The sequence below is a fragment of the Chrysemys picta genome, chromosome 13 (genome assembly GCF_011386835.1).
Source record: "Chrysemys picta bellii isolate R12L10 chromosome 13, ASM1138683v2, whole genome shotgun sequence".
NCBI lineage: Eukaryota > Metazoa > Chordata > Testudines > Emydidae > Chrysemys > Chrysemys picta.
The window spans coordinates 3,242,262-3,268,313 of record NC_088803.1 but is presented as its reverse complement, the minus strand read 5'-3'; the positions used below and the strand labels follow the sequence as shown (position 1 = coordinate 3,268,313).

At 51.1% G+C, this 26,052-nt stretch overlaps 2 long non-coding RNA genes and 1 gene segment (V, D, J or C); 1 reads left to right on the top strand and 2 right to left on the bottom strand.

Annotated features, from left to right (window-relative positions):
• Window positions 1-2,910: 2,910 nt before the first annotated feature.
• LOC135975416 (uncharacterized) lies at window positions 2,911-6,406 on the bottom strand. The gene is made up of 2 exons (XR_010592436.1): window positions 5,923-6,406; window positions 2,911-4,571 (listed from the first exon to the last, which is right to left on the bottom strand). It is a non-coding gene; the product is annotated as an uncharacterized LOC135975416 (long non-coding RNA).
• A 4,078-nt stretch (window positions 6,407-10,484) lies between these two features.
• LOC103307289 (immunoglobulin heavy variable 4-61-like) lies at window positions 10,485-11,388 on the top strand. The segment is given in 2 exon segments: window positions 10,485-10,582; window positions 10,810-11,388. Coding segments are annotated over 2 exon segments (375 nt in total).
• Window positions 11,389-18,758: 7,370 nt separating this feature from the next.
• On the bottom strand, window positions 18,759-21,996 carry LOC135975410 (uncharacterized). Its single transcript, XR_010592429.1, has 3 exons — window positions 21,613-21,996; window positions 20,372-20,500; window positions 18,759-19,998 (listed from the first exon to the last, which is right to left on the bottom strand). It is a non-coding gene; the product is annotated as an uncharacterized LOC135975410 (long non-coding RNA).
• Window positions 21,997-26,052: the final 4,056 nt, after the last annotated feature.

The window sequence follows — 26,052 nt, the reverse complement described above, 5'->3', positions numbered from 1 at the left end:
AGAGCAAAGCAGGGACTGGTACTAAAAGGGGAAGCAGATTCGATTAGCTCAGGGAGACAATCAGAACGGAAAGAGCTGTTATTCGCATCATTAAAATGCATGTAAATGAAAGAAAATGGAAAGGGGAGGCAGGTAAGGAATCTAGGGGAATTTTCTACGTATCTGTGGAGTGTTGGAGAATAACAGAGTTCTCACTTTTTGTTTGGGTACAGCAAATCAGATACTTTATTTTCTCTCTATCATTTCCATAGAGGGAGAGAGCTAAACAGGTCTCTCAACAGGTAAACAATGACAGCAAGCATTTATACCTTTTTTACAGACAATAATGAGCAACAGCTGCATTTTGTTTATACAAAGGTCATTCTAATATCTTGTTTTGCTCACCCTTAGTCTACATTCCATATTATCTACACAAGGTCGCAACAACTTCTCACACAGTTCTTTCCCACTTGCCTCACACATTCCTCGCTTCTACAAATCTTGTGTTATTAGGGTTACAGTTAGCCTAACTCTTGCTAACGAACTGTCATGCATTGCATCCCCTTCCTGTCAGTTCTTTTCTCTGCTTCCACAACCCCCCCTTTTGTACTACTAGTACAACAAACATTTTCAAATCTCTGTTTGCATTAAATCTCGGAATTCAGATTCTACATCAGATGCTTCAACCTTAGGGGTTTTGATTGGATGTAATGACAATGCATGATGAGCATGGACATGAAAGGTATTACTATTATTACGTCCTTTACAACAACAACAACATACTACTACACTAGCTAACAACAACACAAGCAATAACATTCCCATAGCGATAATATGATGGGGTTGTTGTACAATCTTAGTCATATAACACAATACATCATACTTAGTACATAAGGTGGACACTCTATAAGCTGTATGAAAGGCATACTTTTCAACTTGATATATATTTTGAAGCATGTGAATTTGCCCGTGTACTTCAGAGATGTTCTGAACCTCTGGTAACAGTGAAAACAAATTTTGAAATCGATCAGGTACTGAACTAGTCCAATTAAAGGGTATCTGGAACCTAAGGACTACTTGCAAAATTCTATCTGCAGGCCAGTAAATAATATGATTGCCTGCAGTGGTAATGAGATTAAAATGCATATTTTGCAATTTGGTGGCTTTAACATGCACACAGCTATCATTAGCTTGAAAAAAATAAGTGTCCTGTTAGGGTAGTTCCTTGTCCCCTACCCTCCCAGCAAACGTAGTCATGAAGAGTAACAACTTCTCCTGGCTTCAGTTTACGAATACACTGAAGCTGTGGGGGTTCTAATGTCCATTGACTCCCTAACCCCCTCCAAATGTCAGATGTAATCCCAGGAGCACTGACTAAAAATCGATTGGGCATACCAGGAGGTCTAATTTCCCAGATGTCTCGGTGAATTACCCAATCCCACATGCATCCTCCCCATGAACCTGGCAGGATTCGGTATGTGGGAGCCCACACCCCCCCAACCGGTCCATATGCTTGGAAGGAGCACTGAGAACATCCGCACTTCCACCCAGAAAGTCTCCAACTATGTCTCCATGGACACAGATCAGATGGTACTCCTGATGAGTCTGTAAGGGCAGTGGGCCAAGCCTGATGCTCTAGATCATTCTGAATGGCCATTAGCTGGTCATTCAGGAAATCCTGAATTTCTGAACATGCTAGATCCCACTGCAATGCCTTCCCAGCCTCAGTGATATTCAATACCATCTCTGTCAGCAACTTCTGGGTCATAGAACTAAGGGCGGAGATAACTTGTAACTCACCAACTCCAGCCTGTACCTGGGTTAGTTGTGCTCCAGAAACAAGGCCAGTGGCCTTCTCTAGTTGCCCCAATTTCTCATCATGTTCTTGGTTTTTAAAAATATTCCAAACTGCTGCTGCACTATTGGCCCCATCCCATAGGGATCCGGTCAAGTCTCTCTTCTTTCTAGAAGAAATAACCCAAGCCCTCTGTTGTGCTAATCTAATGGCAGCCCCCTATGAGCAGTTTGGGTATGTAGAGGTAATCTGGAAACTGGATAAGGGCAATGAAAATTTAACAGTCCCTAGTGTAGTGTTAATCACAGTCCATTGATATCCTAATACATCTCTCTTTGGTGTAGTACTATACCACATCTGTTGGTTGAACATCTTTATGTACTTCCAGGAGGCATTGATATTAATGGCATAAGAAGGGGTGTATTGCAATAAGGTACAGGTCACATTATTAGTCACTGGAATAATTTCTATGCAGGTAAAATTTCCAGTGGCAAAACAAACTCTGGGTATTGGTTTAATTGTTCACTAATTGGGTGACCAAATAACAATAAGGGCCTCTCTCATTTAACACAGTGCAAATTCCAGGAACATTCACTATAGAACCCATCAATTGCAATTACAGATTCTGGGGTTCACGGGTAGTGATATCATATACTTTTATCTCCACTGATCCATTCAATTGTTCGCTTATATGGGATATCCTGAACCTTAAAAATATTTTTTTTCAAACAATATTTAAATAAATCACTAAAGTGTGAAGGCCTTAGTCATTGGTTTTATCAAATATATGGCATTTTCTGTATTTGGATGTGTTACAGGGGTAATAGTGTAATGGAGGAGGTGGCAGGGGCAATGGCAACAAGGTGCCTTTGGTACTTATCATTTAAAATCCAATTAGGGAGGGCAATACATGCTGAAGGACTTATCCAAAACACAGGGCGCAGCCTGTAGAATAAACCCCCAAATCCAAATAATACCATGTTCCCAAGCATGGGTCCCACAAGTTTCTTCCTGCCAGTGTATAATTCTTTGTTTCTTCACCAGGGTCAGTTCTTAATGTCTCTTGTAGTCAGGAATCCCTGGACTTTGTGGTTTCAATGAAGCAAGTGTTCCTTCTTCTCTTTTCCTGAAATAGTGTGGTTCAGCATCATACAGGGGAGAGGTTACTAGCACATCACCCTGTAATGGTTTTGCTTCTTCTAGAAAAATCCAAAGGCACAGTAGGTCTGTCAGTGGACAAGGGAGAGGTTACTAGCACTTCACCTTGTCTTTTTCTTCTTTTTCCTGCTGTCCAGAAGGCACAGCAGAGCTAGAAGGAGAAATAGGCTTATCATCAGTCGGAGAGTCCTCCCGAGGTGGAGGGGTCTTTTTACAGTGAAAAGCATGGGTCCAGGCAGGTAGTCCTTGGCACTTCACAGCGGTGTTGGTGGTTAACAGGACTTGGAAAGGGCCTTTCCAGCGTGGAGCCAAAGCAGTCTTTCGTTGATGGACTTTACGTAGACTCAGTCTCCTTGTTTCAATGAACGGCAGGGCTGCTAGGGTCTTTGGGTAGCACTTCTTTTATCTGTGAGAAAAAACCTAACATATTTCATTAATGCCTGGCAGTGTTTTGCAGATCTCATAGTTGCTTGGGCACATTCAGACCCCCCTTTTCTTGGTTGTCAGCCAAGTCTTAGCTGTGGGCAGTGTCCTTGGATGGGGCCAGCGTCTTATCTTTGGACTGAGCTTGCTAGCTATTTTTTCCAGTTAACTCGTTCTGTTCTTTTTCCTTCTCCCCTTCTTGGCTTCTTTTAACCTACAAAGGAAACTTCCACTCTTCACTCAGACACCTTTTCCCAACAATGAACACATGCACATTGCCATTATACAGTACATTAGTCTTATTATTCAATGTATGCCATGTACACCCTTCCAGTAAAATAACTTTATTACAGAGATTTGGAGCAACAAACCAGGACGAGCACACCCACTTTTGAGGAGTCCACTCGGTACAACCTCTGGTGTCCAATAGCTTTCCTCCCTCCCCAGCCCTCTGGCTAGAAATCTGAGGTAGCCAGAAGGATCCCATGGGCAATATGGGGAGTGGGTTAACCTTCCATGTCCTTGCTTCCAAAGACTGTTGGTATGCAAATTTTAACAACAATTTTTTTCAATTAAAAAAATCTGGCCAATGAAGTTTCTTTTTCTTACTTAAGCAAATGTATTAGATTTCAGTATATCACATTTTCCTGATTTATCCAAACACTTTGTATTCCAAGTTGAATAAAACAAGTATCTGCTTTTTGATTTAACCCTTCTATTTAATTTTGAACTAGACTGTCTTATATGAAAATATTAAACCCAACAATTCTGGCCACAAGACAAACACCACAAGACAGGACATAGAACACAAAAATAATTCCTATTGTACCAGTAAATGCATGGTACATTCAATGCTGTTCAGCTGGCATCCGTTTTCTCTGATGATCTGAAAGACAGAAGAACAGAGGTCTACCCCTTCTGGGTAGTCAGTCATTGCTTAAAATATTTCCTTTATATACACATACTCTTGTTGATTTTAGACAAAACAGAGGAATTACCCCATATTTCCTTGTATTTGTTTCATAGGCAGCCCAGGTTTCAGTGGCTTCTACCTTATTAGTTAGAAAATTGCATTAATACAGATGCTTTCTGGCTTGCTTCCAGATCCAAAGCTATCCACAGCTTAAAGATTCTTACGTAAAAAGGGTCACAATTAACTTTCCCAGACTTTTGATTGCCTTTTACTTCTAACTCCTGCTTTGAAACACACAGAGATCTGAAAGAGACAACACAACCTATATTGGTAGATTTGCATTTCTTTTACCTCTGCTACAATATACACTGCACATGTTCTGGGGAAAATGCACATCCTCTCCACAATTCAATTTCCACAACACTAGCCACATCAATTTTTACACAAAGTGTAACTATTTTTTTTTTTTTTTTTGAACACCGGGTAAAGGCCATTTACTTAACATATAATTCAAAGGGCTATCCTTAGAGGGTTCTACCAGAGACACACCCATCTGCCTGCTGACACTCTAACAGAGAATTACACAGAGAACAGAGGGAATTATGGCCTAATAGGATCTTATTACAGGATTTTTTACTAATACTGACCGCTACTGGGGATGGGACAGAAGGATCCCAATTCGACCTCAGAGCTTCATCGCTCGCGATGGCTTCCACTCTGAGGAATTACGAATGAGAGGCTCAGTTCCATCCACACACCTAACACCCAAATGTATAAGACAGAAATTCATTAGCCGGAGTCGCCAGTAACTGTCACCGAAATATCGGGTCCACCTAGCTGAGAGCCAATAACAGCCAGACAGGGATAAGGAAGAGTTGCTTTATTCTGCAGAAGAAAGGAGAGCCTTGCACCTTGGTACAAAGACTCTGTCTTACACACATTTTAACATTCCAATTATTATCCAGGGGATTTGAAATCCTCATGCTTATAATTACTTACTCCTTTCCTTCCACTATGCCTTCAAAGTTTCCAACCTGTTTTCCAATCTCTCTATTTGTTGCCTGTCCGCTTGGGCCCGATCCTGCTTTTCTCATTGAACCATCCCTTCCATGGGCACCAATTTAGATAGGAGGGTGGGCTTCTCAACTAGCCCCCACGCTTCCTGGTCTCTTCCCTTAAACATTCTTACTCACAAGGCTACCCGAGTCCTCCCTCGTGAGGCTTGCCACCAGGGCAAAACACATGGCTCATTGGCATTTAACTATTCAATTTTCTCTTGTGGCAAACACACTGCTCTTACAGCATATGCTGAGCACAAATTATTAAATTTTGACAAGTCCCTGAAGGACCGGTACTTGCTTAGCCAGTGCTTCCTTTTCTGCCTGGAAGTCCTGTGTCAAGGCTTGCAACTTGCCCTGGGCGTAGGTTTGAGTTGCTGCCTGGTTCATGATCTGTGCTCTTAATTGCTCAATTCTAGTTATCGAGTACACAACTCTTCCCTTTTCTCCAACTTCTCTATTGCCCAGTCCTGCTACGACTGGGGTAGATCCACCTGACACCCTTCCCGGTCAACCGGGGTGGAAAGAGGAATGCTAAACCTCTCTCCGGTTCTGAGACTTACTGCGGCTGAGAGTAGGCACACTTTCATACTCACACGCGTACGTCCAGACTGGCCACGTCTGTGTATAACGTTCAGAGAAGGTGCTGTGCAATCTCCAACTTGCTTCCTCTATTTGTCTGCTCTAGCGGCACATAAACTAAGGATCTCTCCCTACAGGGTACTCACACAGGAGAGACTAACGAGGATGGCCACGACCTCCTACACCTCCCTTCAGCAAAGAGCGTCGGCTAGTCTGAGAGAGACGGCGCCGCTTACTCTCGTTGTATCCAGTGAGATGATCAGACTGTCAGTGGCTCACACGGAGAGGAAAAGGGGAGGGAAGATGGGTTCACACACTCCTAGACCCAGGTAGCCTCCTCGCCGGACAATGCCAGGCCGAGTTAGCCCACCGTGGGTCGGATCTCCTAAAAGATCCTCTAGTTACCGGGCTTGCGTTAGATTAGTTCTGGTCACGAGCCAAAAGACTTAGCAGAGTACTCTGGGCGTCTTCCGGTAACACTCAATTCACACTGGTGTATACACACACACACACACACCCCCAAGGCCTCTATTTCCAGATACTATTCCCAAGTACCGCAATGCATCTACACTATGAGGCGGTAACAACCGCTCTTGAGGCGGTAAAAACTCCTCAGCACCGTTGCATACCCATGCATCTCTCAAATGCATATATGGGGGCGGCCAAACTAACAGGTCCCCAGAACCGCATACAACTACTTTATTGGGGGTGGCAAAACACTTCCCCAGAACCGTTCTGCATCTGACCTTCCTGCACAGTCAATAAGTTCAGATGGCGTGAGCCCAACAGGGACAGACGGCCCCATGGACAGTCCTCTTCCAACACCCCAATAGAGATTTCAAAAGGTCCCCTACCTCTATTGTGGCGCCACGGGGTTCGAAGGGGAACGATCCGTAGCAGCTGCCGGTGCCTCTGCGGTCATTGCCATCCCAGACAAGCCCCCAAATTGTCAGAGAATAACAGAGTTCTCATTTTTTGTTTGGGTACAGCAAGTCAGATGCTTTATTTAGCTCTCTATCAATTGCATAGAGGGAGAGAGCTAAGCAGGTCTCTCAACAGGTAAACAATGACAGCAAGCATTTATACCTTTTGTTACAGACAATAATGAGCAACAGCTGCATTTTGTTTATACAAAGGTCATTCTGATATCTTGTTTTGCTCACTAATGTAGACGCTTAGTCTACATTCCATATTATCTACACAAGGTCGCAACAACTTCTCACACAGTTCTTTCCCACTCGCCTCACCCATTCCTTGCTTCTACAAATCTCGCATTATTAAAGTTACAGTTAGCCTGACTCTTGCTAACAAACTGTCATGCATTGCATCCCCTTCCTGTCAGTTCTTTCCCTGCTTCCACACTCTGCTTGGGACTGTGTTCCTGTCATCTAATAAACTTTCTGTTTTACTGGCTGGCTAAGAGTCACGGTGAATCGCAGGCAAAGGGGTGCAGGGTCCTGACTCCCCCACACTCCGTGACACACCTCTAGAGACCTTTTTAAATATTGGCGTTACATTAACTATCTTCCAGTCGTTGGGTACGGAAGCCGATTTAAAGGACAGGTTACAAACCCTAGTTAATATTTCCGCAATTTCACATTTGAGTTCTTTCAGAACTCTTGGGTGAATGCCATCTGGTCCTGGTGACTTGTTAATGTTAAGTTTATCAATTAATTCCAAAACCTCCTCTCGTGACACTTCAGTCTGTGACAGTTCCTCAGATTTGTCACCTACAAAAGCCAGCTCAGGTTTGGGACTCTCCCTAACATCCTCAGCCGTGAAGACTGAAGCAAAGAATCCATTTAGTTTCTCTGCAATGACTTCATCGTCTTTAAGTGCTCCTTTTGTATCTCTATCATCGAGGGGCCCCACTGGTTGTTTAGCAGGCTTCCTGCTTCTGATGTACTTAAAAAACATTTTGTTATTACCTTTGATTTTTGGCTAGCCGTTCTTCAAACTCCTCTTTGGCTTTTCTTATTACATTCTTGCACTTAATTTGGCAGCGTTTATGCTCCTTTCTATTTACCTTGCTAGGATTTCACTTCCACTTTTGAAAGGAAGTCTTTCTATCTCTCACTGCTTCTTTTACATGGTTGTTAAGCCACGGTGGCTCTTTTTTAGTTTTTTTACCATGTTTCTTAATTTGGGGAATACATTGAAGTTTGGCCTCTATTATGGTGTCTTTAAAAAGCATCCATGCAGCTTGCAGGGATTTCACTTTAGTCACTGTACATTTTAATTTCTGTTTAACTAACCTCCTCATTTTTGCATAGTTCCCCCTTTTGAAATTAAATGCCACAGTGTTGGGCTGTTGAGATGTTCTTCCCACCACAGGGATGTTGAATGCTATTGTATTATGGTCACTATTTCCAAGCGGTCCTGTTATAGTTACCTCTTGGACCAGCTCCAGCGCTCCACTCAGGACTAAATCGAGAGTTGCCTCTCCCCTTGTGGGTTCCCGTACCAGCTGCTCCAAGAACCAGTCATTTAAAGTATCGAGAAATTTTGTCTCTGCATTTCGTCCTGAGGTGACATGTTCCCAGTCAATATGGGGAATATATTAGCCCCTCACAGTCTGTAATGTAGTTGCTTTCACAACTCCTCCGTGAGACAGGGAAATGCTGCTGTCCCCTTGTTAGAGATGAGGAGCTATCGAGAACAATTATATAAAATTTTTGCTGGTAAAGTTTGAGAATGTGCCAAAGATGGCGATGAAGAGGAGAATGAAGACGACGATGATGAAGATGATAATAACGATTCACAGGGAATTAGAGGCACTGGGCTGTCATTAGCAGGACTGCAGCTCCCTTTCTCTCTTATGCTACAATCCCTCACTTCCCCTTCCTCTGTTTCTCCTTTTTGACAAAGCCCCTTTCCAGAGCCAGTCAGGGCCAGGTTCCCATTGTGCTGGACTCCACACAAACACATGGGACCTGATCTGATATCAATTGAAGCCACTTAAAAATGCCCTTGGGTTTCACTGGGATTTGGGTCAGAGCGCTACACACATTCTCCCGGAATCGGAGGGCAAGAAATGAGATCACTTAGGGAAGGAGTTTGTGTGTCTTATAAGGAGCAGGATACGCAAACCAGGGTAAGAGTTTCATGTTTAAATCTGTGCCTCTCTCTGCCCAGCCTGCACCCGGAGAGACAGTCCTCAGCCCCCGTGTCTGTGCAGTGACCAGCCAGTCCCCTGAGACCTTTCCCCTCCAGCACCCGGAAAAATGAGGCTTTGACTCCATGTAGTGTTCCTTGCAGTGGCTTTGGAAGGTATTTTCTCCCCTCACACCCATTGGCAGAGGACGGGGGAAGGTAACTGTCTATTATTGCTCTGAATATTAATGCGATGTATAATATCTTCCTATCCCCAGATGCCCGGTCCTAGGTGCAGCTGGTGGAGTCCGGAGGGGATGTGAAAAAGCCCGGAGACTCTCTCCGCCTCTCCTGCAAAGCCTCCGGGTTCACCTTCAGCAGCTACACTATGAGCTGGGTCCGACAGGCTCCTGGGAAGGGGCTGGAGTGGGTCTCATGCATTTATTCTGATGGGAGCCAACAGTATTATGCAGACTTAGTGAAAGTCCAATTCACCATCTCCAGAGACAACCCCAACAACCTGCTGTATCTGCAAATGACCGGCCTGAAGCCCGAGGACACCGCCCGGTATCACTGTGCGAGACACACAGCGAGGGGAAGCCGGGCTGAGCTCAGACAAAAACCTGCCCTTGCTGCCTAAGGACAAACTCTCCGCTGGGGGGCGCTGGAGTTCTACAGCTCGCAGCGGAAACAGTGAGCGAGAAAACTCCTGTCCTCAGCTACTGTCTGTGACTCTCACACGCACAAATGCACACACAGACTAACCGCACTGTTTTTTGTTTGTTTGTTTGTTGTAGTGCTTATATTCTCAGACGATTACTATCTTCTGAAGGCAGCAAATATAACTCCACTAACTCATGTGATCGAAAGCACATTGATATCAGCCGAAAGACTCCCATTTCACTCACCTGATTTGAATCAAGCCCTTATTAACTGGAAATGGATCTAGGACTGTACAGTAAATATAGCGCTTTTGCCAACAGAATAATTAATCTCTACCGAACAGTAATAGGATTTCAGAGATGCTGTAAGGGAACTAAGGGCCCAAATCCTACTGAATTTTGTTAGCATTTAAGTGCCTAATTCCCTTGGGCTCTTTTGAAATCCCAACGAAAACCACAAGAGGTATAATTTCCCTTCTCCAAATATTCCTTCATTCCTAAGAAGGTGCTGTCCTGCACTTATATTTCTCTGAGAAGCTCAAAGACCCCTAGGAGTGTTAAATGACCAAATTCTATTTATTTACATTTAATTTGGGCATCCAAATACCTTAGGCAGTTTCACACTTTGCTGAGCTGAATTCACTGTGTCAGGGGAACATGCGTCCCACGGCGAGATCCCCGTGTGTAGACAAAAATCAAACTCCGTCATCTCTTATATTCACGTTGTGAAACAGACATGCAAATCCGTGCCCCCCCCCACCCCCGCGGGTTCCTGTTTAAATACAAACCCTGGATTGGAAGAGCCCCAGTCTCTCCCCAGACACAGAACTGCCCGGTCCCGGCTGCTGGGGACAGTTTGCACCTTCATTTAAGATGAACCTGCTACTGATTTTCCTGTTCATGCTGGAGGCCCCTTCAGGTGCGTGTCTATTGGGGGTCCTGAGGGTTCATTGCTGCAGTGACTCCAGAAGATCAGCCATTCAAGGCAGCCTAAGGGAATGAAGTGCCCGGATCCCAATGTAATTCAGCGGCATTTGGGTGTCTCGCTACCTTAGGCGTGGTCTCAGGATGTTTAATTTTCACATGTTCCCCACTCCCCGGGGAGAGGAGCCTGGCTCATGGTTTCATTCTGTGTTTCCTTCCCAGGTGTCCTCTCCCAAGTGCAGCTGAAGGAAACGGGCCCGGGAGCGGTGAAACCCGGGGAGTCCCTGACACTCACTTGTACCATCTCCGGAGACTCAGTTTCTAGCACCAGCGTCACCTGGACCTGGATCCGGCAGCCCGTGGGGAAAGGGCTGGAATGGGTAGGGCGCATTTACTACAGACCGAGCCAGTGGTACACTAACTACGCCAGCTCTCTGCAGAGTCGAACGACCATCACACAAGACACTTCCAAGAACCAGTTCTCCCTGCAGCTCCGCTCGCTGACAGCTGCAGACACGGCCACGTATTACTGTGCCAGAAACACACAGTGACACAGCAAAGCAGGGACTGGTACAAAAAGGGGAAGCATATTCTGACCAGTGCAGGGAGACAATCAGAACGGAAAGAGCTGTTATTCCCATCATTGAAATGCATGTAAGTGAAAGAAAATGGAAGGGGAGGCGGGTAAGGAATCTGGGGGAATTTCCCACATATCTGTGGACCAAAGTGATGCAACAAAGAGGAGGATCATGAGCTTTAGTGACAAGCCTCAACCCCCTGGTCACAATATTTCTAAAATCGCTCCTGGCTCTTGTCCAGGAAAATTCAATCTTACAGACATTCCAAGGGTTGAGAGAGAAACTAACTAGCAAACCCAGTTCTTCCACACTGCTCGGGAAAGAGAAATAGAGAAAGAGACAGAAAACGACTGACTGAAGAAATGATGTTAATCTGTGAAGTTTTGAGAAGCACCTACGTTAATCAGGAGCCGCTCTGAACCAGGCAGTTACCTGTCTGAAGGATCTGGTCCTGGAGGCATCCGCCCGGGAGAACAGGACCCGGGGGGCTTATTCAGCCTGGGTCGTCACCGCCATTGGGGTGAAAGCCCAGGGCGGGGTGGGACCATATGATGATTGGGACGGGGATATCTGGTGTGATCCAGATCCCCTGGATCCAGGCCCCGGGTGGCCGGACCCCAGACACCGTGTTGTGGTGGTCCAAAACTATGGGCCTGTGCCCACAGGGGACGGAGCAGCCCCAGTACCAGACACACTGTGGCAGAGACTGAGATGACTCCCACACAAGCAATAGAGTTAGCAAAAGCCCTGGGTGGCCCCTCGCGCTCCGGGTTCAGCGGGTGGGCCCGGGACATGGTGACCCTGTGTTTGGATCAGGGACTGAACCCAGCTGAGACCCGACGGGTGTTAAAAGCCACGTCCAGGTTGGGAGGAGATTTAGCCGGGGAGGCTCGGCAGCAAACTGGTCATGCCGCACCCAATAGTATCTTTGATATGTTGGCGGGGATGACGCCTGCCGTGGGGCCGTGCGCGTTGTTGGCAGAGTTTGTCTCGGTGGCTGCTGTGCCTGGGGAAGACCCCGTCCGGTTCATGGAGAGAATGGTTCACCTGGCATGTTTGTGTGGCCGGGGTGTGCCTGCCATAGAGGGAAGGCAGGTTCCCCCGACCATAGCTCAAATAGTCCTGCCTCCGGAGGAATTGAGGCTGGTCGCCCAGGGTCTCCCAGTCCATGTACAGCAGTCGATCGGGAGGTGGAGACCAGGTGAACCCGCGGATGTGGAAGCCCAGATGGACGCAGTCAGGCAGGCTGCTCTCAGCGCCCCGACGGTGCCACAACTACCAGTGGGCAAGGCTTCTAAGGGGCGGCAGTAGATCACAGAAACCTCAGGAGACCAGACTCTCGGTCTGGAAACCGCAGGGGGCAGTCCTGCCTGTGGAATAACCTCTGGTGGGTTTTGCTGGAACAGGAGGAGGAACAGGGGGAGGGAAACCCACCGGGGAGTGATGCTCCGGTGCGTGCAGTTGGGGATACCCCTTCCTGCAGGGGAGCAGAAGGGCGTCCTGACCCCATCAGGAGCAGCACCAGCCGGCTTGGATCGGCCAGTTCAAGTCCCCTAGGGGAGCCCGCAGGAGGACAGATGCCCGGAGGACAGGTAACGATGGGTAGCCACCTTGTCCCCCGATCAGAAGGGCGTCTAGTAGTCCAAATGAGGGTAGGAATGACACGGACCCCCTGCGTGGCACTGGTGGAAACTGGTGTAGCAGTTTTATTTTTACCCTCCCCCCCCCCGAATGTGTGCAAGTTTGATCAGTTGTGCGGGCTGCTTACGGGGACCAGGAGGGGAGAGGAAACTTGTTGTCAGCACCTAGGTGGGAGTTGGCAGATTTGGTGGCTAACCTCCCCTGGGTTCATTGGCGGATGGCAGGCGAAGTTATTCTGGGGATTGATCAGCCCAGAGAGCTCCGTTTGGTGGTAGATTGTGCCAATCGCTGCGTGTGGCAGGTCCCCGCAGTAGATTGGGGGGAAGATCTACAAGGAGGGGTCTCTGGGGTGCTAACCCGCTCTATGCTGGGGGTGGCAGCTGTGGAGGTACCAGAGGCAGATGAATGGGAAAAGCAGATTCCCGGGGTCGGGGCTCAGGATAAATCCGATTGTGGTCTCTGGAAGGGGGGGGCCCATTGTCGTTCAGGGTCCCCCGGTGCCGCCCCAGGAACAAGACAAGTATCTTCCTGAGGCAGAGCAAGCTGTGGGTGAGACATTGGACGCCCTGATAGCCCAGGGAGTGGTTCGTTTAACTCCCTCTCCTTTCAACTCCCGCATCTGGCCGGTCCGCAAGGCAGACGGGAAGACCTGGTGACTAACTATAGACTACCGCCGGATCAATGCTTGCACCCCACAGCGGGCTCCAGTGGTGGCAGACATGACCGCATTGATGGAAAGTATTCCGCCCAAGGCAAAGTGGTTTTCAGTGATTGATCTAGCAAACTGCTTCTTCGCCATCATGTGCCAGCAATGCCCCGCTGCATGTACATTGGCCAAACCGGACAGTCTCTACGCAAAAGAATAAATGGACACAAATCAGACATCAAGAATTGTAACATTCAAAAACCAATAGGAGAACACTGCAGTCTCCCCAGACACTCAATAGCAGACTTAAAAGTCACCATTCTTCAACCAGAAAAACCTTCAAAAACAGACTTCAGCGAGAAACTGCAGAACTGGAATTAATCTGCAGGATTGACACCATCAAATTAGGCCTGAGTAAAGACGGGGAGTGGCCGGGTCACTACAAAAAATAATTTCCCCTCTGTTGATACTCACATCTTCTTGTCAACTGTTGAGAATGGGCCACATCCACCCTGATTGAATTGGCCTCATTAGCACTGACCCCCCCACTTGGAAAGGCAACTCCCATCTTTTCATGTGCTGTATATTTATAGCTGCCTACTGTATTTTCCACTCCATGCATCTGATGAAGTGGGTTTTAGCCCACGAAAGCTTGTGCCCAATAAATGTGTTAGTCTCTAAGGTGCTACAAGGACCCCTCCTTGTTTTTACAGATACAGACTAACACGGCTACCCCTCTGAAACCTCTCCTCAGCATTTCCTAGGGCAGAGGTGGGCAAACTACGGCCTGCGGGATAGTCCTGCCCAGCCCTTGAGCTCCCAGCTGGCCCAGGGTGGCTAGTCCTCCGCTCTCCCCCTCACCCGCAGCCTCAGCTCGCTGTGCCACCAGCGCTCTGGGCAGTGGGGCTGCGAGCTCCTGCCAGGCAGGGCAGCTGTGAGAGCCGCCGGCCTGCTCCGGTGCTCTAGACAGTGTGGCGGCATGGCTGGCTCCGGCTGGGCGGTGCGGCTGCCAGTCCTGGTGCTCTGAGTGGTATGGTTGGGGGTAAGGGGGTTGGATAAGGGGCAGGAGATCCCGGGGGGTAGTCAGGGGACAGGAAGCAGGGGGCGTTGGATAGGCATGGGAGTCCCGGGAGGGGGCTGTCAGGGGGAGCGGGTGTGGATAGGGGTCAGGGCAGTCAGGGGACAGGGAGCAGGGGGCGTTGGATAGGGAGTGGAGTCCTTGGGGGGCAGTTAGGGGTGGGGGACAAGGAACAGGAGGGGTTGGATGCGTCAGGGGTTCTGAGGGGGGAGTCAGGGGGCAGGAAGTGGGTGGGGGCAGAGGGGTGGCGGTGGCGAGGCTGCTGCGGGAGGCACAGCCTTCCCTACCCGGCTCTCCATACAGTTTCAGAACCCTGAGGTGAGCCTCGGGCCAAAAAGTTTGCTTATCCCTGTCCTAGGGGGTAGATGAGGCAGCTCCCCGCTCACTGTGCTGGTTTTTGCAGATCCCATCATCAAGCACCTAACTCATCTCTACACATGCATGTTACCTCTAGGGCAGCCCCACCTGCACAGATGGGGAGTTGCAGGGGACGGCTCCTCTCACACCCCTCTGCTGGCCCGTTCTCGGACGCAAGGGCCAGTCCCAGCCAGTGTCTTCTCCAGGTTCTCCCACTGGGCCTCCTGGTCTCAGCCCATCACACAACAGTTCAGTCCCCTCGCAGGGGCAGCTCTGAACCAAGGTCCTTCCCCATTTCAGGGGCTTGACTTCAGTTCCCCTCCTCCCTTGTGAGGGTACTGGGCCCCCGGGTTTCTCCCTCTGGGAGTCCACTTCAACCAGCCTTCCACCCCTCCTGCGCTCTTGGGTCCCCAGACCTGATCCCATGGGGTGGGGGGGCAAAGGGGGCAATTGTCCCAGGGCTAGGGTTACCATATTTGAATTTTCAAAAAAGAGGACACTCTGGGGGGGAGTAGCCCCACTCCCTAGCCACTCCCTCCCACTTCCCGCCCCCTGACTGCCCCCCACAGAACCCCCAACCCATCCAACCCCCCCTGCTCCTTTTCCCCTGATCGCCCCCTCCCGGGACCCCTTTTCGTAATCACCCCCCAGGACCCCTATCTAAGCCTCCCTTATCTTTGTCCCCAACTGCCCCCTCCTGAGACCCCCCACCCTAACTGCCCCCCTAGGACCCCACTTCCTACCTGTCCCCTGACTGTTCTGACTCCTATCCACACCCCTGCCCCCACCAGATCCCTGGGACTCCCACGCCTATCCAACTGCTGCCTGTCCCCTGACTGCCCCCCCGAACCCCAAACCCATCTAACCCTCCCTGTCCCCTGACTGCCCCGATCCCTCTCCACACCCCTGCCCCCTGACAGCCCCCCCATCCAGAACCCCTGACCCATCCAACCCTCCCCCTGCTCCCTGTCCCCTGACTGCCCTGATCCCTCTCCACACCCCTGCCCCCTGACAGCCCCCCCCAGAACCCCCACCCCTTCCAACCCCCCTGCTCCCTGTCCCTTGACTCACTGCGCTCCCTGCCACGCTCCCTGCCCCGCCCCCACCCCAGCTCACCTCCGCTCCGCTTCTGCCTGCTGCCTTGAGCGCACAGCTGCGCCGCTCCGCTTCTCACCCCCTCCCTCCCAGGCTTGCCACCGAACAGCTGTTTGGCGGCAAGCCTGGGAGGGAGGGTTTAGGAGCGGAGCGGAGCGGCGCGGCTGCGCGCTCAAGGCAGCAGATAGAGGCGGAGTGGAGGTGAGCTGGGGCGGGATTCCCCTGCGCCCCCCCCCCCCGGGTTTCCTACTGCAGGCAGCCCTCCCCGCGCCCCCCTGCCCCAGCTCACCACCGCTTTTGGGTCTTTAAATAGCCATCCAGGGGAAATCCGGACATTTTTAGCTTTTTACAAATTCCGCCCGGACGGCTATTTAAAGACCGAAAAGCCGGACATGTCCAGGGAAACCTGGACGTGTGGTAACCCTACCCAGGGTAAAGGACCCTTTTAAATCGCCCCGGCATGGGAGGCTAGCCCCCGGCTCCACCCCTTCTGCCTGCACCCTCCCCCCGTGGCCAAAGCCTGGAGACGCCCCACAGCCAGAGGAGCCAGACGCAGCCCCACCCCCGCCCGGAGGAGCCCCGGTCTGACGTTCCTGCTGAAGGGAATGAAGGGCCCCCCACCTAATTAATGGATCCCCTTAGGCTAGCTCAACTAATTACGTGCCTCCTGGACCCTGGAGAGGAGGTGGAAGAAGGTGAGGTGATGGGAGAAATAGCGGGTAGGTGGAGAAATAGGAGATATGTGGGGGTCAGTGGGTTGAGGTGGGGGTGGAGGGTTTGGAGTGTCCCAGCCCCAGCCGGGGTGGGGAGAGCAGGCTGCAGGAGATGGAGGGGCTGGGGAGAGCAGGCTGTGGGGTGGGGGAATTAGGCTTTGTGGGGAGGTGCCAAGATTTCTGGCGAGTTGCTGGCATTTGGGGGCATGTGGCTACCTGGGAGTGGTCGTATGGATAAAGTGGAGCAATCCAAGGTTTGAAGAAATCGATCTGTGATTGTATTTTCACTGGTGTCACTTTAAGAAGCTGCTTTATGCTATTTGCTCTGTCTTAGACACTGATCCTGCAAACAGTTGTGCCTGTGGAGGGCTCCCATGCAGAGGCGTTTGCAGGATTGGGGGTTTAGTGAATCAATACCGGAGCACGTGGATAGGCCTAGCTCAGGGGTGGGCAAGCTATGGCCCGTGGGATGGATCCGGCCCATCAGGGCTTTGGATCTGGCCCGCGGGATTGCCACCCCGTGGTGCCGTGGGGCTAAGCAGGGGGAAGCGTCCGGCACCACATCCCTGGGGCCCCTGGGAGAAGGGGGGCAGAGGGTTCTGTCCGCTGCCCTCGCCTGCAGGCACCGCCCCCCGCAGCTCCCATTGGCTGGGAACGGGGAACCGCAGCCAATGGGAGCTTCCGGGGAGGTACCCGCAAATGAGGGCAGCACATGGAGCCTTCTTCCAGGAGCAGAGTGGGGACAGAGTGGGGACAGGGTGCCAGTGGCAGCCACCCCAGAGCCACTCCAGGTAAATGGCACCAGACCGGAGCTTGTACCCTGCACCCCAACACCTGCCCTTAGCCCCTTCCTGCACACCGCACCCCCTCCCACTCCCTAACCCCCTGCCCCAGCCCTACATTCATGGCCCTGCATGCAATTTCCTCACCCAGATGTGGCCCTTGGGCCAAAAAATTTGCCCACCCCTGGAATAGAGGGTATCTTATTTAGTGGCTGGCAATGCAGAAATAGAATCTGCCTCAGTTACTATGAATAATGAGCTTTCGTCCCTTCAACCCGCTTTGTAAACATGAACTAAGAGGAAGAAACGCCAGAGCCATTGTATAACGACTGGTGGTGGAATATCCCCTCCCCCCCCCAGTGTTCGCACACCAACATTTTGCCACTATTCGCACAGACGTGCAGAAGGCTGAATGGGGCTTGTGCAGCGCGTTGTGGCTGCTGAACAATTCAAGACTGGATGTGACATATCAGGACAAGTGGGGGGAGGTAGTTAAAGGTTCGGTTTTGCTTCCTGCGTAACTTCAGGATCGTTCCTACCCACCTGGCTGTCACCTGAACACAGCTGTTTAGGACACTGCCCAAGAAATGCACCGAGCCCTTTTCGTTTGGGATTTTCGAAGGCACCCAAACGATTTAGGTACCTGCATCCCACTGCTTGGCAATGGGAATGGGACTCCTCGCTCCTTCGGCCTCCTTTGAAAATCTCAGCCTAAGTGACTGGCCCAAGAGCACAAAGTGAATCTGTAGCAGAGACAAAACTGACCCCAGGGTCCCTGATTCACAGCCCATAAAACACCCCATCGTGCTCTTTGCAGAGAGCTATGAAGCGCTGCAGCGTCAGGAGAGGGAGTGGTGGGGCCTGGGCCTGTCCCTGTTCTACATGTTCTACATCCCTGGGGAGGGCTCTCATGCAATGGGCTTCGACAGGGCGAGCGGGTTGGAAACAGCTGTGGAGAGGGGTTTGGTCCAGGGGCCAAACTGACAAGAACAGGCCGTGAGGAAGCATCGCTCTCAGATTGTCTGTAGGTCCTGTCCCGAGTCTGGGGCAGGGAATCCTTCTTCCCCTTCTGTTTTCACATAGCCCCGTTCTCCGGCTCAGAGTTCTGGTCTCTTCTCTACTGTACCAGGTCACCCCCCGACCCTCACTGCACCACGCCCCCACCCCCATCAGCCTCTCGCCCGGCCCTGCCCGCTCGCTGAGATCAGACCCTTTTATTTCCCACCCGCCCGGCTCTCCCCCGAATATGCAAAGCTGCCACATCCGACTCCCTACTTAACCGCTGACTCCGGCATCTCAGCCAAAGGCCCCACATCCAGCGCAGGGACTTACAGAGCTGCGCTCCCATCCCATCACCATGCTGGGTCCGCTGAGAATCTGCATTTTCCTGCTTGGCCTCTCAGGTGGGTTTGTTTCTCTGTTCACCCGTCGGTTTTAGATCGCTCTGCAGTTCATGGGCTGAGGGTTTTTCCCTAAAGTTCCTAAGTTATCTAGGAACGTGTATCTAGGAGAGTCAATAGTGCTCGTGCACCCAAATAATGTGAGTGCTTTAGAACAATCCCTCCACAACTCATCCTGCGTGGGAAGATATTGAGATCCGGGCAGTCATACTAGGGAGTGTTTAGATTAATCTCTACATACGGGTCTGTCTCCTTCTCTCTAGTGTATCTGTCAGTGTCTCTAATCTGTTGTTTTTAAACATTACTTTTAACAGCCCACCTTGTTTCTCTCCAGGGGCCCGGGCACAGGTGGTTCTGACCCAGTCCAGCCCGGAGATTAAGAAACCCGGGGAATCCACTAAACTGACCTGTGCCGTGAGCGGCTTTGCTCTCAGCAGCACTAACATGTACTGGGTCCGACAGGCTCCGGGAAAGGGGCTGGAGTGGCTGATCTACTATTATTCATCGTCTGACAACAGCTACTCACCGGCAATCCAGGGGCGATTCACAGCCTCCAAGGACAGCTCCAATTTCTACCTACACATGACCAGCCTGAGAGCGGAGGACACCGCCGTGTATTACTGCGCGAGGGACACAGTGAGGAGAAGCAGGTCTGAGCTCAGACAAAAACCTCCCCCGGTGTTAATTTAAAAAGAAGCCCCCAGCAGGTGGCGCTCCGGAGCTACACACAGCAAGGAGCCCATGGCAGCAAACACACTCAGCCGGGACAGGCTGGTCTGTCTCCTTCGTCCTCCTCTCCCTGCACCAACAGGACTGACACAATCCTTAAACAAACGCCTGCAAAAGGGCCAGGTTGTCTCTCCTGCGGCTTGTCTTCCTTTGCCTCAATCAAACACAGGCCGGGAAAGGAAAACAGTTAAGCACTAATTAGTACGTGTCATTTATTTGCTTCTCTCAGGCGCGAGGGAGTAGCTGCTCCTACTGCTCCAAGTGAAGTCAATGATTAGTTTATTATTTTGCATGATGGCCCCTGGAGTCACAGTCATGGGCCGGAGCTCTATTGTGCGAGGCGCTGCACAAACAGATCAAACAGCCGGTCAGGGCCCCACGGAGCTTATGAACTGTAAGACAAGAGACAACAGATGGGCAGGGGGAGATACATGGGGGAGGGGAGACAAGGAACCAATGAGACAATATTGATCAGCACGATCGGCAGGGACCCCTCAGCAAACCAGCCGCCCGTTGTCAATACTTTCTTATGCTCCAGGGCAGAGGAGGATTTTAGGAGAGCTTTGAAGGGAAATAATGAGGCAGCATTAACCAAATTCCCCACTCCCCCCAGCCTATCCCACTCCCAAGGCGAGGGGCAGCCACGGGGAAAAGCAGAGGGCTACTTGTTTAAATAGTTAACAAATGGACAAAGGAGGCTTCCGTAGGAAGATGGGCATTGTCACTGTGGATGAGAACAGGCACCAAACTAGCCCATTCGCCTACCTCCTCTAGCGGTAAACACCAACTGCATCAGCATTGCAAGGGGCAGTTATAGAGAATCGAACCCCAGGGGAATTTCCCTCTGTACCTCTCCACACTTGTATATTGGTTCCTCCCAGAAATCAGTTTAATCTGAACAACACAAAGCAAATGTTATTAGTGACGCCTGAGACCAAGGCAGACAAGAGAAAAAAGTACTACAGTGACACCTAAAGTTAGATCTAAAATGATCAAATGTTAAAAACGTATAAAGATTGTAAAGGCATATTCGCCTTTAATCCGTATGTGATCACCGTGCCACTGGTCTTCTCCAGCCTCCCTTCATGCACACAGAGCCCCCGCTGGAGCCGCAGAGACAGGGTCAGTTCTCAGCGAACGCCCTGTGCTCTGAGAGGCCAAGGAAGAGGCATTGGGGGCAAACCCTGGAGAGCCCTTTTGGCAGCACAGATTACAGGGAAATCACTCATGGGGAAGGTTTTTCACCTGCCCTAAACAACATGGGCAGAGGCAGTTACTGTAGCCGTTGCCCTTATATTGGCCTTCCAAGGCCGCTGTGTGCCTGGATTGAAAAGGAAGAGTTGTGAAGGCCTCAGCGTGTGATTACAACCATGAGCTAACTAACTGGCTGTCAAGGCTGATTCCCCGCTCTGGCACTCCGAGTGCAGAAGTGGGGGGCTGCAAAGACCTTTAATAGAAGCCTGGAGTGGCAAATATTTTCTTAACTCCCAAGGTTCCAGATCCCCAGGCCTTGGGTCCTATCGCTGCCACCACCCCCCAAATGCAAAACCCCTTGAGAGCCCAGGAAGGCGCACTTGGGAATTCCTTCCTGTGGGTCCCCTCAAGCTCTTTCACCCCCTCCCCCCCGGGGAAGAGCCGAGGAAAGAAAAGAGACAAGGAAATCAGCTGTTGCCACCAGCTGAACCTGGAACCCTTTGTTCCTCTTAGCAGCTAACTGAACAACATGCACATGGACCTCTTTACTTCCTGAGACACAGGAGCCATGTTCTTAAAAAGGGTAATTTTTATATATATATATATATATAAATAAAAGAGGAAAACATCTGGAAAATCAGGCTGTTGCTAGATATTAAAGAGCAACTGGAAAGAATTAAACACCAGGAATGGCTTCCCTGGGGTCCAGCTTAAAGGTTACACAAGAAAACAAAAGCACAGAGGAATCCACAAGCCCCAATTTAAGAGATAAACCTGATCTCATTTAACTGAACATTTCCTGTCCTACTTACATATCCGTAGCTCCAAAGGAGTAATTCCAGGTGTGAATGCTGAGGAATGTTCATACCTGGCCAAGCTCCTTACAGCATCCCCGCTGCTCTGTCTCTCCAGCTGAGAGAACAGTAACAAACAGCCCACAGAGGGGAAGGGTTTATTTATTTATTTTTCCAATTTTAAAAGTTTCTAGTCTTCCCATTGGCTCTTTTGGCCAGTTGCCAACTCACTTCCTTTTACCTAAGCATTTCAATGAGATTTCTTAACCCTTTACAGGTAAGGCAAGTAGAATACCACTACTAAGAAGGATTTTTATAACTATCAGACTGGCTGAGTGTCCATAAAAGAGTGCTACCCCCCTCCCTCCATTTACCACACTGGCATATCCACAAGTCTTTGTAGGAAGAGCTGAAGAGCTGAACTTGAAACTGCTGCCAAACCCAGCTGTTTATCAATAGCCACTAATCCCACGTGATCAATTTAATCTAGAACAGGTGTTTTAAGGCCACCTCACCTCAGTAGTTGTGTGTGTCACGTTCATTAGCGAATCTTAAAGAGGAGAAATGTAATTCCCACTGTACAAATGGGGACCAGTTTTAGTGAGCTGGGAGCCTAAGTCCAACTTTCAGAAGTGACTTAAAGTTAGCAGCCTGAATCCCAGAGAAAGGGATTTGGATTTAGGTTCCTAAATCATTTAGTTACCCCGAGCCCAACTCCCTGAGGCACCTTTGATTTCAAAGGGATTTGGGTCAGAGCGCCACACACTACCCACAGGGTCAGAGCGCCACACACTACCCACAGGGCCGGCCCACAACATTTTGGCACCTGAGGCGGGGAGCTCAAATGATGCCTCCATAGCTCCTTGCTTGGGCCAAGACTTGGAAAGGTCTCAATTCTGCCTTCTTCCTGTTCTACTCCTCTCATGGTACCGCTCTGCTACCTACCCCAATAAAGGAGAATTAACAATTTAAAATGCCTTGTTCAAAAATGTTAAGTAACACTTAACTTTCAAACGCCTGAACAGCAAATGTAACTATTTTTGTCTGCATAGTAAACACTGGCATTTTCATCTGTTTGAATAAGCAAAGTGGTGCTTTCTGTGCCTTCTTGATTGCAAAGATCTGAACTGCTTCCTGGAGGTGCACAGTCTGGGCCAGCTCATGCTCTATTGAGATGGTTGCAAGCAGGGCTGGCTCTAGGTTTTTTGTTGCCCCAAGCAAAAAAATATTTGGCCACCCCCCCTCCCCCTGCTTTTTGTGTGTGTGGCTTTTACACATGTTTGCACAGCACCTGATTTCGTTGTTTTCCACTCTGCTCAGCAATGGCTGATGATGGCTCTTTAATCTCTTAGATTCAGAAGAAAGCTGGGGCTTGTATTCGTTACTTGATTTACTGGGAGCAACTTTTCTTATTAAAGAAGAATCTCTTTTGTATTTGCTCTTCTTTCAGCGCATGCCCCTCCAACTTCACTTCCCACCCAGACTGGAAGCGAGATCGGAGAGTTTCACTCCTTAAAGTCTAAAACCCACGAGTGTTTCTTTCCCCTGCTTCTCCCTCCTTTCGATAAAAGGCTCCTGGTGTCTTTTCCTTTCACCTTCATTGGAAGGAAAGTCTCATGACCCCCCAGTCCCCGCTTTCCCATCACCATCCTCCTTCCAGTGACCTGCTCCTTTAGCGAATGCCTCACATGTCCAGGGTCGGGAAATATCCTTCACATCAAAAGGGAAGGGGGTGGGGGGGGATTAGGACAACGGGTCTGGGGGCGCCACTCAGTCTGTCCCAGAGCCATGAAAAAACCTCACCTGGACAGTTCAGCTCCTAAATCTCTCCCTCCTCTTCCCCAACACTAGCGGGGTTTGCATCCAAGCAGCTGTGAATTACATTTACTGCTGGGGATGGTTTTTTGGTTGTTGTTTTACCGCAGTGTTGCGGGGTGGACACCCGCTCCTGCCCTGGAGGGCTGGAAATCAGCCCTGGAGAGGGCTGCAGGGGTAAAAGCTGGGCTGATTGGGGAAGCGGCCGCAGCTGGGCCACGCCCCAATCAGGCCCCAGCTGGCCTGTATATAAAGGCTGGGAGCCAGGGGTTGAGCCGTCTCTGTGTTCAGAAAGAGATGGGCCTGGCTGCAGGGAGCTTAACTAAGTGCCTGGAGTAGAGCAGGGCTGGGGAAAGGCCAAGGGAGCCGGGGAGCTCCGGCCTAGGAAAGCCCCAGGCTGCAGGCCTGGTAAGGCCTATTAGTTACTGGGTTGCAGGCAGGGCCGGCGCTTCCATTTAGGCGACCTAGGCAGTCACCTAGGGCAGCAGGATTTGGGGGGCGGCAATTCTGCGGCGGGGGGGCCTTCCGCGCTCCGGGTCTTTGGCGGAAATTCTGTGGCGGGGGGGTCCTTCCGCGCTCTGGGTCTTTGGTGGAAATTCTGCAGCGGGGGGTCCTTCCGCGCTCCGGGTCTTCGGTGGAAATTCTGCAGCGGGGGGTCCTCCCGCGCTCCGGGTCTTTGGCGGAAATTCTGCAGCGGGGGGTCCTCCCGCGCTCCGGGTCTTTGGCGGAAATTCTGCAGCGGGGGGTCCTTCCGCGCTCCGGGTCTTTGGCGGAAATTCTGCGGCGGGGGGGTCCTTCCGCGCTCCGGGTCTTTGGCGGAAATTCTGCGGCGGGGGGGTCCTTCCGCGCTCCGGGTCTTTGGCGGAAATTCTGCGGCGGGGGGGTCCTTCCGCGCTCCGGGTCTTTGGCGGAAATTCTGCGGCGGGGGGGTCCTTCCGCGCTCCGGGTCTTTGGCGGAAATTCTGCGGCGGGGGGGTCCTTCCGCGCTCCGGGTCTTTGGCGGAAATTCTGCGGCGGGGGGGTCCTTCCGCGCTCCGGGTCTTTGGCGGAAATTCTGCGGCGGGGGGGTCCTTCCGCGCTCTGGGTCTTTGGCGGAAATTCTGCGGCGGGGGGGTCCTTCCGCGCTCTGGGTCTTTGGCGGAAATTCTGCGGCGGGGGGTCCTTCACTCGCTCCGGGTCTTTGGCAGAAATTCTGCGGCGGGGGGGCCTTTCGCGCTCTGGGTCTTTGGCGGAAATTCTGCAGCGGGGGGTCCTTCACTCACTCCGGGACCCGCCGCCGAAGTGCCCCGAAGACCGGGAGCGCAGAAGGACCCCCTGCCTAGGGCGGCAAAAACCCTGGCACCGCTCCTGGTTGCAGGGGGCAGCCCATGGGTAGGCAGAGGCAGCAGGTCCGAACCCCTTTGCCTGTGATGAGTGGCTGACACTGCCGTCTGCCCCAGTGAACGGGGGCTAGATGGAGACTGGGCAGTAGCCAAGACTGAGGTGAAGTGGGGATAGTGGGTGGGGGTTCCCCTGGGAGGGGGAGACCCAGAGCTGTGAGGGGTAACTGCTAGGGGGCAGCACCCCAGACAACAGGGCACAGGGTCCGGGAGGGACATGGGGACCAAGCAGCAGTGGATCACTGGCCTGCAGGGGGCGCTCCGATGGCTGGCGAGCTAATTCCCAAGGATGACCAGCAGGAGGCGCCGCAGCGGTGAGTCCCTCATCCTTACACGCAGCTCGACAATAATCCGCACGAGTTACTGGTTGCTCTTTTGCTAGCAGGGCTGCACTTTAAGGCGCTTGGGTTTGGGTATCCCCTCCCCCTCCGGGTTTTGCGGCTCTGATCGCTCTGCAAAAAGACCAAGGAAAGCAGTGGCCGATCCTCAGCTGGTGTGAATTGACACTGACTTCAGCGCTGACCATTCCCACCAGCTGAGGAGCTGCCCCCAAAGGTGTTTCACAGCTACACCTAGCAAGATTGACATGGGTCCGGGACTCTCTCCGCCACCTGCAGCCCCGATCCTGCTCTCATGAGAGAGAAGTCAGCACAGATCCTTGTCGATCCCTGCATGACACTGTGGGATTGGGTTCCTGAGCACGACTGGCTGGTCGGGGGAGTCCCAACAGGTATAAACAGCGGCCTGCCCCAGGCCCAGACGGAGTTTTCTCTCCTTTGACATCCACTGAGCTCTTCCCGACGGTGACACCCCCGCTGGGGGAGCTGCGATTGCTTCACACATGGCTTCCATAGCGGTGAACAGGGCGATTGTTTGTAGGACCAAGTGACCTGCTCTTAAAACCCCCATAGACCACATCCACCTACACAACCTGCCTTCCCTAGACTCTGCCCTGCTGGATGGACAGGGGAGGACAAAACCCTGCCTTAGCGGGGTCCTTTTCCTCTCTCCCCTGATCGAGCACCCGCAGTGAGGACATGTCTGCGAAGTGCAACAGCCCAGTGGATGCTGATGTGCTGAGGGAAACCACGGGCCAATTCCTGAGGTTGGACCCCCCCCATGAGCAGGAAGGTGCCAGCTCTGGGGGAACATTGTCAGCAAGGACCCTGTCCTGGTACTGAACTGATCCAGATCCGGATCCCCGCCAGTCCGCTGTCGATTCCTTCCCCAGGAGTTTATAAGAATGTCTGGACAGGATCTATAC